General features: G+C 40.8%; 1 protein-coding gene across 2 annotated transcripts in view; it reads right to left on the minus strand.

Annotated features, from left to right (window-relative positions):
* fam102bb (family with sequence similarity 102 member Bb) overlaps positions 1-12234 on the minus strand; it is a 37498-nt gene extending 25264 nt beyond the window's left edge. For both annotated transcript variants that reach the window (XM_063001217.1, XM_063001216.1), the window contains exon 1: positions 11847-12234. In XM_063001217.1, the coding sequence (XP_062857287.1) occupies positions 11847-11980 (134 nt within the window). In that variant the 5' untranslated portion in view covers positions 11981-12234. The remainder of the gene's footprint in view (positions 1-11846) is intronic.
* Positions 12235-14187: the final 1953 nt, after the last annotated feature.

Consider the following 14187-nt stretch of genomic DNA (forward strand, 5'->3'; position numbering starts at 1 on the left):
AACTGTTTTGTATATATTTGTTCTTTCTTATTGTTATTTTTTCTCTGTAACTTGCAATACGAATGTCCTTATTTGACTTGCCAATAAAGCTTCTTTTAAGTTTGAGTTGAGTGTCTGCGTGTGTGTGTGTGTGTGTGTGTGTGTGTGTGTGTGTGTGGGTGTGTGGGTGTGGGTGTCTCGCTCTCCGTTTTCGGATTTGAATTTCGACAATAAACAGCTCTTATTATGACTGATTGATTCCCTGTACCGATGGAAGCGGACTGGGTGAATTACAGCCGAACTGCGCAGAAATAAACATATATGTAGCGGCTCCCAGAAACGCAACTCGGTTCCTTTTGCTCATTTTAAAGAGCCGTTCAATAGAATCGGATCGTTCGCGAACGACTCATCACTATCAGAATATTTTTGACGGCACCCCTGACGAAGCCAGATGGCACCCTAGAGACACACACTTTCTCAACCACACCGGTTGAGAAAGGCTGGACTAGATGATTAATGTGTTAGTTCATCTGACAGTCACCTGTGCCTTGCTGAGTGTTAATTCGCTACAGGTGGAAATACTGCTATTTATCATGGTTTCTCCCTCACATATTTGCTATCTCCCCTGTTGGCAACCTGCTTTATCCTGAAACTGTGATGTCAGGCTAGGCCCGGTCTAGTTTTCTGATGGCATATGTGGCCGGCACACTTTTACCTCTTTCTGGGAACACTTGTCAGATGTCATAAGGGAACAATCCTAGACAAGTAAGCTGCCCCAGACTCTTTTCCAGAGCAGACCTAATGCTTGAACCCATGTGGGGCGCAGGCCATGCCAGTTGGTGGGGTGGGGTGCTGCTTGTGCATTGCTATGCTCAATTTGTTCCAGGATTTCTTTTTTTCTGAGAGCTATGTTGTCGCAGACACTGAGCATCTTGCATCTTGTTCTATCCATTTTCTACCCTATTTCTTCATTGCAAGCTGTGAATGTTTTTGTGGCGTTTCAGCCACAGTATTGTTCTACCTTGGTAAAGCATCTGGGAAAGTGGGTTCATTTCTTCAATTTAACTCTTGAAGGTGTGGTGACCAACCTTGTTAAAGAAACCACTAATTAACTCCCAAAGCTCTCCCTTCGGTTGCAGCCTTGAGCTAAACCACACTCCACCTGTCACTCTTTGTAAAGACCATTTTTAGTTGGTAGAATTCTGCTACTTGTAATATAACAAGCTTTGCTTGTATGACTAGGCCACAGTGTTCTCTAGCTAAAAAACAGAGAAATTTTGCATAGAAAGCAGCAGCACTTCCACAAAACTCCAGTTGCTCTGGAAACATAATATATGCTGGTTTACTCATGGACATGACTTAATTAATGGGCACTCGGGTGGCACAGTGGTGTATTACACTAGCCCACCACCTCTGAGATCAGAGTGTGTAGTTCTTATTTAATCTACTTATAATTTAACATTCAATATTTAATCCAATACAAATCGAAGCAAATAAATCCTTCAATTAGGACCTTCCTACAAATAGGACTTTCCTACTTAATATGTGTTAAAATGTTATGGGTAAATAAAAAAGCCTGACCTCTGTTGTTGCTAGAAACAATGTTGTGTTATGATTGGTGGTCCAGCATTACATGTTCAGCAGAACAACAGTAATTTAATAAGAGAGCAATTTTAAGTGACAGTAAAATTGACCAATCATATCTTCTCTCCAAATGGGTAGGCTTTGTTATTTCTAACTTTATGCCAAGTTCCGACCACTCTGCCAGCTGCAGTAATATCTGTTTGCAGAGCCCTGTTGGCTTGATGAGGAATTAGCTAGGAAGGTACTTGGTGACATCTGGACAGAGGAAGGAAGAAAAAGACTTGATGGTGGAAAGAGCAAATGAAGAAAAGTTTAAGTAAGTAGAGGTTGGCCAAAAAAAAAAAAAAAAAAAAAAAAAAAAAAAAACTCTAGAGAGATGAAAAGAGTAGAGTATGAGAAGTTAGATCCTAAGAAAGGTGAAAAGAACTAATTGGCCAGACAGAGGAACATAACTGGGAAGAATACAAAGCAGGTTATAATGGTAAAGGACGCAGATGAGAATGTGCGGACAGGGACAGTGTAAAGGAAAGTGTACCGAAAAAGTGGAAAGAGTATTTTAAATGAGCCAGGATGTGTCTTAGATTAGCAGGGAGGAAGGCAGCTATAAGGAGAATGAAAAGTGGAAAGACAATTGGCCCAGATGACATACCAGTGGAGAGATAAAATGTTTAAGATAGATGACAGTGGCATTTTTAACTAAGTTGTTTAACAATATCTTAAGAGAGGCAAAATCTTGCCCAATAAGAGAAGAAGCATAATGGTTTCATTTATTAAAAATAGGGGTAATGTGCCATCGGGTGGGCTGGGCGGCAACATGAACAACAATTGGCTGTTGTTCACAGGGTGGGACAAGCCGGACCAGGGTTCCTCACAACTGGTGCAATTACAACCTCTGCTGGCTGATTGTTGGCGTCTGCGCAGAGTTGGGGAAAAATGCTGATCAGGATGTGGTTCTCCGTGCACAAGGCTGATCCGCATATGAACTTGTCTCGTTCAGATCAAAAGATGCAGTCGGTAATGCACACGTGTCGGAGGGGATGTGTGTCAGTTGCGAAGCTCCTCAGTCAGCAGTGAAGGGTTGTATCAGTAGAAGTGAAGAGTAACACAATGAGAGTAATTGGATACGACTAGATTAGGGTAGAAAATTGGGGAAAAAATAATAAGGGTCATGTGCAGAGCTGCAGCAACTACAGAGGCATAAAGTTGATCAGCCACAGCATGAAATTCTGGGAAAGAGTAGTGGAAGCTAGGTTGAAAAAAAGAGATGAGAATTTGTAAGCAGCAACATAGTTTCATGCCAGCAAAGCGCACCACAGATGTGTGATGTTTGCTTTGAGAATGTTGATGAAGAAGTGCTCAGAGAGGAGGAAAATCATGAGGAAATCAGAAGAGGCAGAGAAGTATGTGAGGGTGGTGCAAAATATATATGAGGACAGTGTGGTTGTGGAGGAATGTGCAGTAGGAATGACGGACAGATTTAAAGTGGAAGTGGGACTGCATCAAAGGTCAGCTCTGAGTCCTTTCTTGTTTGTAACAGTAATAGACAAGCTGATGGACAAAGCAGGAGTCTCAATGGAATATACACAGATCAGTCATAACATTAAAACCACCTCCTTGTTTTTACACTCACTGTCCATTTTATCAGCTCCACTTACCATATAGAAGCACTTTGTAGTTCTGCAATTACTGACTAAGTCCATCTGTTTCTCTGCATGCTTTGTTAGCCCTCTTTCATGCTGTTTTCCAATGGTCAGGACTCTCCCAAGACCACTACAGAGTAGGTATTATATGAGTGGTGGGTCATTCTCAGCACTGCAGTGACAATGACATGGTGGTGGTGTGTTAGTGTGTGTTGTGCTGGTATGAGTGGATCAGACACAGCAATGCTGATGGAGTTTTTAAACACCTCACTGTCACTGCTGGACTGAGAATAGTCAAGTCAAGTCTATTTTATATAGCGCTTTTTACAATAGACATTGTCTCAAAGCAACTTTACAAAATCCAGGACCAACAGATACAAAAACCCCTAGTCCACCAACCAAAAATATATCCAGCCAACAGCACCCCGTGGGCAGCATCCTGTGACCACTGATGAAGGTCTAGAAGATGACTAACTCAAACTAACTCAAACAGCAGCAAAAGATGAGCGATCGTCTCTGACTTTACATCTACAAGGTGGACCAACTAGGTAGGAGTGTCTAATAGAGTGGACAGTGAGTGGACACGGTATTTAAAAACTCCACCACCACCACCATGTCACCACCATGTCACCACCATGCCACCACCATGCCACCACCATGTCACCACCATGTCACCACCATGTCACCACCATGTCAGTGTCACTGCAGTGCTGAGAATGATCCAACACCTAAAAAAATACTTGCTCTGTGGTGAACCTGTGGGGGTCCTGACCCTTGAAGCACAGGGTGAAAGCAGGTTAATAAAAGTATGTAGAGAAACAGATGGACTACAGTCAGTAATTGTAGAACTACAAACTGCTCCTATATGGTAAGTGGGGCTGATAAAATGGACAGTAAGTGTAGAAACAAGGAGGTGGTTTTAATGTTATCAGTGTAATGTTTACAAAACAACTGTTGTTTGTAGCAAGAGTACGGAGCAGGTTGAGAAGAGCCTCTGGAAATAAATGTATGCATTGAAAAGAAGAGGAATGAAAATCAGTAGGAGTAAAGTGGAGTACATGTGCGTAAATGAGAGGGGATGCAGCGGAAAGGATTTAAGGTGATGAAGATGGACAGGTTTAAATACTTGAGGTTGAGCGTACAAAGTAATGGAGAATGTGGTAGAGAGGTAAAGAAGAAAGTGCAGGCTGGATAAAGTGGATGGCATAGAATAGCAGGAATGATTTGTGATAGATGGGTATCTGCCAGAGTGAAAGGGAAAAATTACAAAACAAAGTCCGGCTGCTATGTTATATGGTTTAGAGGCAGTGGAACTGACTAAAAGACAGGAGAGGGATGTGGAAATGGCAGAGAAGATGATGCTGTAATTCTCATTGGGGCAGTTGAGGCTGGACAAAAGAACAGCACAGGTAGGATTTTTTGGAGACAAAGTTAAGGAGAAAACACTGAGATGGTTTGGTCAAGTGCAGAAGAGGGATGAAAGTTATGTTGAAAGAAAGGTGCTGAGGATGGAGCCGCCAGGCAGGAGGAAGAGAGGAAATTTATTTGGAAACATTACACATTAAGAGGGTAAACTGATAACAGGTAAAGGTATCATCATTGGGTATTAAAAGAGGATTCACAAGGCTCAGTCTTTGCCAGCAAAGATGGGTTATGGCTCACCCCTTTGTGACAAATTACTTGAAAGGATTGTCAGTTTTGAAAAAAGAACATTTATCAATGCAAACTTGCTAATAATTTAGGCCTTTCACCATCTACTGAACATAACCATTTAGAAAGATTCAGGAAATCTGGAGAAATCTCAAGAACAAAGCTGGAAACCACGTTTTAGTGTGAATGGCCTTCAAGACCTCAGACAGCAATGCATAAGTAACCATCATCTTACTGTTAAGAACAAAGCCAAATGGGCTCGGGAGTACTTCAGAAAACAGTCTACAGTCTGCTGCTGTATCCTGCTGAAACCTGAAACTCTTATTACACAAAGAGTAAGAAAAGCATTAATTCTTTACAGAAACGCAGTTCTTTGAGCCCAAGCTCATCTAAGATGGCTCACAAGACAGTGGAAATGTGTGCTGTGGTCAGATGAGTCCATATTTCAGCTTGTTTAGTGGGGAAAACATTAAACATTTTTATTTTTGTGGTATTTCTGTCAGTTAAATAAAGATTCAAAAATTATCAAATGACAGATTCTTGTTTTTACTGCGTTTTACAAATTATCTCAACTTTTCCGGACAATTTAAATATTGCATCCATAACGAGTCAGTTATCCTTGACAAACTAAGTGATGTTTCTTGTTCCCATTTTAGCTTCACATGTAGACCACTTCCCTAATTACATGAAACACTAATATGACACTAATATCACCATGCAGATGAGTGGGAGTGCAGAAATGTGGTACTTCTATTAATATATGCCATATGCAAAGCAACTTATCTTTCTTCCCTACAACTAAGTAATATATGAAGAGCAAACTTGGATTTTATAAGCCTTGATAAATTCCCTTACTTGCACTAATTTAAATTGTAAATGATTGTCAACAACTTGATAATGCTGCATTTCTGTTGCTTTTATTTTTCACACCATGAGTTTATCAACAGATTTATTCTGTTAGGTTTGTGGCTGCTCCGATTCCACCGAGGAGACACTGGGTGAAATGCAGGATTACACTGGATAGGGCGCCAATCCATTGCAAGGCTCTGGCCATCCCCTCAAATCCCCAGACAAAACCAAACATGTCTGTATAGTCGCCCTGTCAGACCAGGATTTCAGCTGTGCTTTCTTTTAACCCATTAAGGTTTTGTGGTTTTGTGTTGATTAGCAAAATAATTATGTTTATTTTAAGGCGTATATTCCTTCTGCACTAAAATACACTACCCCATTGCGGCTGAGGTTAAAATCTCAGTGATGCTATCAGATGGTCTGGCATCCACATATAACAGTCCAGCTACTGGGAGGTGCACTCTCAGTCCCGGTCCCAAGCTTGGATAAATTAAGTAGGTGTGCCATGAAGGGCATTTGGCATAAAAACTGTGCCAAATCAGTTATGCAGTCAAGAATTATCCACCATGGCATCCCATAAAATATACGAGAACAAACAAAAGAAAAAAAATAATTTTGCCAACCAGAAACTCTGGGCACATGGGCGGTTTTAGGGCATTGTTTACATTTTTAGCATTTCACGCTTTTCCAAAGTGACTAATAGAACTGTGACAGTATACAGTTTAAGCAATTGAGGGTTAAGGGCCTTGCTCAAGGGCTCAATCGTGACAACCTGGCAGTGGTGAGGCTTGAACCAGCGACCTATTGATTACTAGTCCAGTACCTTAACCGTTAAGCTACAACTGCCCCTCACACACTCAAATTCACTCACACCGAGAGGAATAGACAATGTTTAGAACAGACAATTCGCCTTCAGCATATGTGTGGGAGGACAACAGCATCAGAGAAACCCATGCAAACAAATGATGAACATGCTAAACTGAGGATTAAACCCAGGTCCCAGAAAGATTTTCAGTAAACAGGTTATGCATTGTGTTGCAGCTGTAATATGGAACAAATGTTAAGACAAATAATAAATATTTATTACAAATTTTTTTATTAAACTAAATGTCAGAATCCAACCTGTCTGTTAACCTCATTAAAATATTAAATATATATAAAACATTTCTTTAACCCAGCACGTTGTAAATTGTAGTGACATAATCAACATCCGGATCCCCACCTACAGAACATTATATAAAGGGAGAACCTCAATTACTCATCCAAATGTGTAGTGCTGCTTCAACGCTGCCAAAAAAACTCTGCCCACACACACCACTTTCATAGTGTCTCACTCTCTCAGATCACTAACAAATTAAAAAATGTTTATCACCACATATTATTTTAGATCAATTTCAGGGAAAGGCGGATCACCACCCCTTCAAAACATGTCCAATCTGCAGCCATTTATTATCACCTGCCGGCGGTGGGTTACCACACAGAGCCGTATCGCGTTCAGAGCCACACTAAGCTACATGCAACTCCCACCCCACTCACAGAGTTTTCAGAGATCTCATATCGCAGTGGAAAAGACCCTGTCCCATTTTCCCTCCTTCAAACCAGGCCCCCTGTGTTAGTGTGGACGACCAGACAGGTTGGTGGCACTGCTGAGATTCAAGCTTCTCTCAGTAAATTTCACTCAAACCTTTTCAGTGGAAATGTTATCGATTCGGAGCACCCGGAGGAAACCCACGCGGACACGTGGAGAACATGCAAACTCCACACAGAAAGGACCCGGACCGTCCCACCTGGGAATCGAACCCAGGACCTTCTTGCCGTGAGGCGACAGTGCTACCCACTTAGCCACCCACAGAATTGTTAAAGCAGTGTGATCAATGCATGTGTATCGTAAGCCTGAGTAAGGAACCAAATACAATACAGTACTCCTATAGATGTCATGAACAGTCCCCGCTGTAGCATTTTAATCTTTGTAATTTAAACAGGACATGCTGCTTCGTTAAGTCACACGCACCTGCACAAGTTGCTGCCAAACTTCCTCATAACCCCACAGCTGAAATTCTATGCTCTGCCCTTTTAGTATATCTTTAGCATAGAAACTTCCTTAAGAAGTCCTAAACATCTCCAATAGATTTGACTTTAAACAGCAACAGTTGTAGTAACAGTGTAAGATTGGGAATCAGAGCAAGCTGGTCAACTAAATCCAAACTGAGCTTGGAGCTTTCTCTTTTACAGCTAATCAATGTAGTGTGACACAAGTATCCACTACAGGATTAAAGCAAAGACTATGAGTCAAGCAAACTTAATGTTTATGGCAGCTCACTGGCACATTTATTAAACTTAGACTAGGGCTGGCACTGATCCGATACTCCGATATTGGTCCAAATCACTGGATTGGATATCGGAAGGAAAAAAACATGTAATCCGATCTGATACTTTTGCTTATTGTAAATAACACTTAATGTAAATAAGACCATTTAAAAATTAAAACACACTGATCCACTTAAACTTTTAGAATTGTAAAAAATCATCTACTACTGCCACATCTAAAAACACGGCGTGTTTTACAGTGTGTTTTAAGTTTTACGGCGTGTCGTATAAAGTGTCTACAATTGGAAGATGTGGATGTCAGTCACACGCAATAGACCAATTACAATTGGCGCAGTGTTGAGATTTTCCGTTAAAGTTCTGTCACGTTTTTAGATTATTAAAAACAATTGTTATTTAGATAGCTAGTTTAACCATGGTGCATTAAGACATGTATTATTACTGCTTAGTTGTTTGAGAGGTGAAATGACGGTATCGAATTGGTATCGGCAGATACTCAATTTGCAGTATTGGTATCGGACATAAAAAAGTGGTATTGAGCCAGCCCTAACTTAGACATGTAACTTAGACATGTTTCTGTAAGATAGAACAGGGTTAATAAAATGGAATCAATTTATGTTACATATTCTGTAACCATTATACTGTTTTGTTATCATTAACACACAACTAATAGACTAGATAGCCTAATGTTAGCCATGGGTAGAAGGTCTCTATTAGGAAGGCATTATCATCACCCAATTAGTATTTGTTTGTTGTATTGGTGCACAATTGAGTCACTCATTTAGTCACTTTACCTTCAAAAATGAACGCTCCACCTCTCTGATTCATTTTTGCTCAAAGCACCAGTTTAAATCTCCTGTTTTAAATAGAAAATGCTATTTCTGTATTGGAATTAATTTGCCCCCAAAACCCACTTTATATGAACAGATTCAGTGCTATATTAAGGAGTGCTGCTGTGTTCTGCTTCCTGACACAGGTTACTAAAACACACACACAATGATGAGCCAAAAATTGTGCATGGCAAAATTGTGCATGACAATGCCTATCTGGTAATAACTGAGCATGTCACAGAGAAATATTAAATGTTGGGCTGATGGTAGTTAATGTTAGTACACCTGTTAAATACCGCATGTACTAGTAGACTAGGTAGCCTAACGTTAGCCATGGGTGAAAGCCTCTATTAGGAAGGCATTATCATCATCCAGTTAGTATTTGTTTGTTGTATTGGTGAATAATTGAGTCACTCATTTAGTCACTTCACTTTCATAAATGTACGCTACATCTCTCTGATTCATTTTTGCTCAAAGCACCAGTTTAAATCTCCTGTTTTAAATAGAAAATGCTATTTCTGTACTGGAATTAATTTGCCCCGAAAACCCACTTTATATGAACAGATTCAGTGCTATATTAAGTAGGGCTATGTTCTGCTTCCTGACACAGGTTACGAAAACACACACACACAAAGATGAGCCAAAACTTGTGCATGGCAATGCCTATTTGGTAACAACTGTGCATGCCACAGTCAAAGAAATATTGTATATATTGAAATATAATGTTGGGCTGATGGTAGTTAGTGGTAGCACACTTGTTAAATGCCACCGATATGATTAGGCATAAAGACCTGAGTGACCTTAATAAGGGTAAAATTGTTATAGCCAGATGACTCGATTGATGTGATGAGAACCGACAGACAGTGGTCAAAGGAGGGACAAATCACAAACAGCTAACAGGTTGTTGGGTGGCCAAGACCTATGCCAGAGGATATAAAGGCTAAGGACCAACAGATGAGCTATTGTGACTCAAGTTGCAGATCAGTTTTAAATGATTTAAAGATTAATGTGTGACAATACAGTGCATCAACCCCTTCTGTGCTAACAGGCCAGTCAATGTGACCATGCTAACTCCTGTCCACTATCAGAAGCACCCACGATGAGCACACAAGCATTGAAACATAAATCCAAGATCATGTGGACGGCCTGCTATTATTTACAGACATGGCCAAACTGGTCAAAATAAGAAAAATGCAACAAAAAAAGAGCACAATACTAATGCTTTAACTTGAGAAGAGTTCAGAGTAACCCTGATTTTCAGCCACATCTTTCACATGTCTGGACATGCTCTCCACCAGTCTTTCAGATCCCTGGTGGGAGACTTGTTGCCACTCCTGGTCCAAAAATTCAAATAGCTCAGCTTTGTTTGGTGGCTTGTGACCAACCATCTTCTAGATTAACCTTGTACCTGGCTTGATTTATGCGTCCTTTACAAAGACCAATCTAGATAATTCAAGCCTTGCAGAAACACACAGAAACAATATCATCACTCATCCACCACCAAATTGCACTGTTGGTTTGAAACACTCTGGCTTATAGGCCAGTCCAGGTTTCCGTCTAACCATTGGGTGGCCAGGTGTTAGGCCATCACTGTTCAGTAAAGTATAGCATTGTGGTAATGTCCCCAGATATCCACATATAACTGTCAGATTGCCCTAATTTGGATGGCCCTAATATATTTTACTGTTTATTATATTTGTGTAATAGTAGTATTAGGCCATTGTTTTCCATACAGCTGCCTTATGACATTTTATATATTATATTATTTTTCATATTAACTATAAGCAAGTCAATCACATAAATAATCTAACAAGCTATGTATTTTGTTTGTTGTATTTATATTTGCTAAGGTAATGTAAGTAAACACTGGAAAAACAACAGCTGGGGGTGATTAATACCTACCCACCAAGTTACTATGCAGCCTTAACTGCACCCAAGGGTACACTGATCAACCATAACATTAAAACCACATCCTTGTTTCTACACTCACTGTCCATTTTATCAGCTCCACTTATCATATCATTTAGCACTTTGTAGTTCTACAATTACTGACTGTAGTCCATCTGTTTCTCTGCATGCTTTGTTAGCCCTTTTTTATGCTGTTCTTCAATGGTCAGGACTCTTCCAGGACCACTACAGAGTAGGTATTATTTAGGTGGTGGATCATTCAGAGCACTGCAGCGACAATGACATGGTGGTGGTGTGTTAGTGTGTGTTGTGCTGATATGAGTGGATAAGACACAGCAGCGCTGATGGAGTTTTTAAACACCTCACTGTCACTGCTGGACTGAGAGCAGTCCACCAACCACAAATCTCCAGCCAACAGCACCCCATGGGCAGCGTACTGTGATCACAGATGATAAGATGAGTGATCGTCTCTGACTTTACATCTACAAGGTGGACCAACTTGGTAGGAGTGTCTAATAGAGTGGACAGTGAGTGGACATGGTATTAAAAAACTCCAGACGCGCTGCTGTGTCTGATCCACTCATACCAGCATAACACACACTAACACACCACCACCATGTCAGTGTCACTGCAGTGCTGAGAATGATCCACCACCTAAATAATACCTGCTCTGTAGGCAGGCTAACAAAGCATGCAAAGAAACAGATGGACTACAGTCAGTAATTGTAGAACTACAAAGTGCTCCTATATGGTAAGTGGAGCTGATAAAATGGACAAGGTGTAGAAACATGAAGGTGGTTTTAATGTTATGGCTGATCAGTGTATAATTGAGTGAATGGGTGAGTGTGTCAACCTGACATAGACTGGGTATAGTATAGTACGAGTTCCTGCCTTGAGCCAAGTTGACCCACCGCGACCCTGGCCAGGACGAAGTGGGTGCTTAAAATGTAAACGAATGAATTCTGGGGAACACTAAGGGTGTGAAATTAAATTATTAATGTTGAAAAAGAAGTCTGACTCTGACATGGGCGTTATGATGTTATTAACTGTAACATGCTGGACGTAAACAGAAGCTCCTTACCGCGACGATTCCTCTGAAAAGCCGCCGTCAAGCAAGCGCACTTTACAGAACAATACTCCGTTCACGAACGGAACCGAGGAGAGTTCATCCAGCTCAAAATCCACTCTAAATTTAAATTTCTTTTTCTTCATCATGGTTATTCCGAGCTTCTTTTTACTTTCAGCCCGACGGACGGGCTGATTTTCTTATGTAGACGCAGAACGAAGCTCTGTGTGAGTGGAGCTGTTAGCCGCTTAGCTTGTATTCACTGTGGTCGATGTAGCAGTCGAACATATATCCTAAATATTTCTCAATTAATCCAGCCTTGTTGCGTTTTAGTACTTGTGATGTAGTGTAGTCGAGCTTGATAGAGGAAACGTAGGCAGCTGCTTCTCTCCCCGGGTTTCTCTGTGCTCTGTGTTGTCGTGTATGCATAATCAACATGTCATAACTAGCGGACAGCTGAGGGAACACCATTTAAAGGGCCAGTGCACAAATACCGCAAGAGCATATGCTGCCTTCAAGTCGTGTCGGAAATATCGTATTTACGAGATGAGGGCACATGAACGGCAACTCAATGTCGTATTTACCAGTGGGAAACTCGGATTTTTCGATGAGCCCCGAGTTTCCGATGTGGGGGCGTGTCATTAACAAAACGTCATGGCGACTGCCGGTATGGATGCTGCCCCTACAGTAAACGGTAAAAGTTTTTAGCTTATTAGTGGTAGTTTTGCATGTTAAATGTAAAATTCAAGCTTGTATACAAGTGCACAACGTGCAACGTGCACTTGTTCTGATGAAGAATAGCAACAAAGCTGATCAGAAGAACCCAAAAAGTGTTGCCTCATGAGCAGATATTTTGTGCACAGATATTTTTGTGTTGTTTACGTACATTCATCCAAAATAGAGTTCCTGTTTTTGATTATACAAAAATAAAAGCATAAACAAAAGGAGTTTTGTCATGGCGTCCATTTTTACCCGACCAAAAACCACTTGAACGCACATCATGTCGTAATTACGACCTCCGAACTCGTAAGTAGGAACTTCCGAGGAGGACTTGAAGGCAGCAATAGTTTATGTAAAGGGGGCTGGCAACTGCAATTTAAATGTAAACACACACACACACACACACACACACACTTTGTAGTTTTACCATTACTGACACTGTCTATTTCTCTACGTATCTTTTTAACCTGCTTTCATCCTGTTTTTCAATGATCAGGACCCCAACAGGACCGCCACTGAGCAGGTATTACTTAGGTGGTGGATCATTCTCAGCACTGCAGTGACAATGACATGGTGGTGGTGTGTTAGTGTGTGTTGTGCTGGTATGAGTGGATCAGACACAGTAATGCTGATGGAGTTTTTAAACACCTCACTGTCACTGCTGGACTGAGAATAGTTCACCAACCAAAAATATATCCAGCCAACAGTGCCCTGTGGGCTGCATCCTGTGACCTCTGATGAAGGTCTAGAAGATGACCAACTCAAACAGCAGCAATAGATAAGAGATCGTCTCTGACTTTACATCTACAAGGAGGACCAACCAGGTAGGAGTGTCTAATAGAGTGGACAGAGAGTGGACACAGTATTTAAAAACTCCAGCAGCGCTGCTGTGTCTGATCCACTCATACCAGCACTAACACACACTAACACACCACCACCATGTCAGTGTCACTGCAGTGCTGAGAATGATCCACCACCTAAATAATACCTGCTCTGTGGTGGTCCTGGGAGTGTCCTGACCATTGAAGAACAGGGTGAAAGCAGGTTAAAAAGTATGTAGAGAAATAAATGGACTACAGTCAATAATTGTAGAACTTCAAAGTGCTTCTATATGGTAAGTGGAGCTGATAAAATGGACAGTGAGTGTAGAAACAAGGAGGTGGTTTTAATGTGTATGGCTGATCAGTGTATATATATACATATATACACACAGGGGGACTAAAATAAAAACAAACAAACAAGCATTGACTGTTCGGCAACAATCATACCAACAAAACTATGAACATTCTCCTAGCTGCTGTCACAGGTTTTGATTAATCCAGCCTGCACTGCACAGCAGCAGTGTTTTCAGTTATCTCATCTCCTACTTGAATCTAATTTCGTGCAGAATGTTTATGGTGCAGTTGCATTACACTCAGGTGTAACAGCATCTTTTGAATCACAGTGCTTTTAAGCTGCAGTCTGAACCCTTAGTAAACAGCTCAACAAAGTGTGGATTGTGGGTTCTGAAATCTGGCAACTTTTGGCCTTTATGGGTAAATCTACTCTCTAAACAATGTGCTTCCTCAAAATGAATTCAATACATAAATATACCTGTCAATGATAAAAAAAAAAAATTAAAGGATTAATAAAGCAA

The sequence above is a fragment of the Trichomycterus rosablanca genome, chromosome 9 (assembly GCF_030014385.1).
Source record: "Trichomycterus rosablanca isolate fTriRos1 chromosome 9, fTriRos1.hap1, whole genome shotgun sequence".
NCBI lineage: Eukaryota > Metazoa > Chordata > Actinopteri > Siluriformes > Trichomycteridae > Trichomycterus > Trichomycterus rosablanca.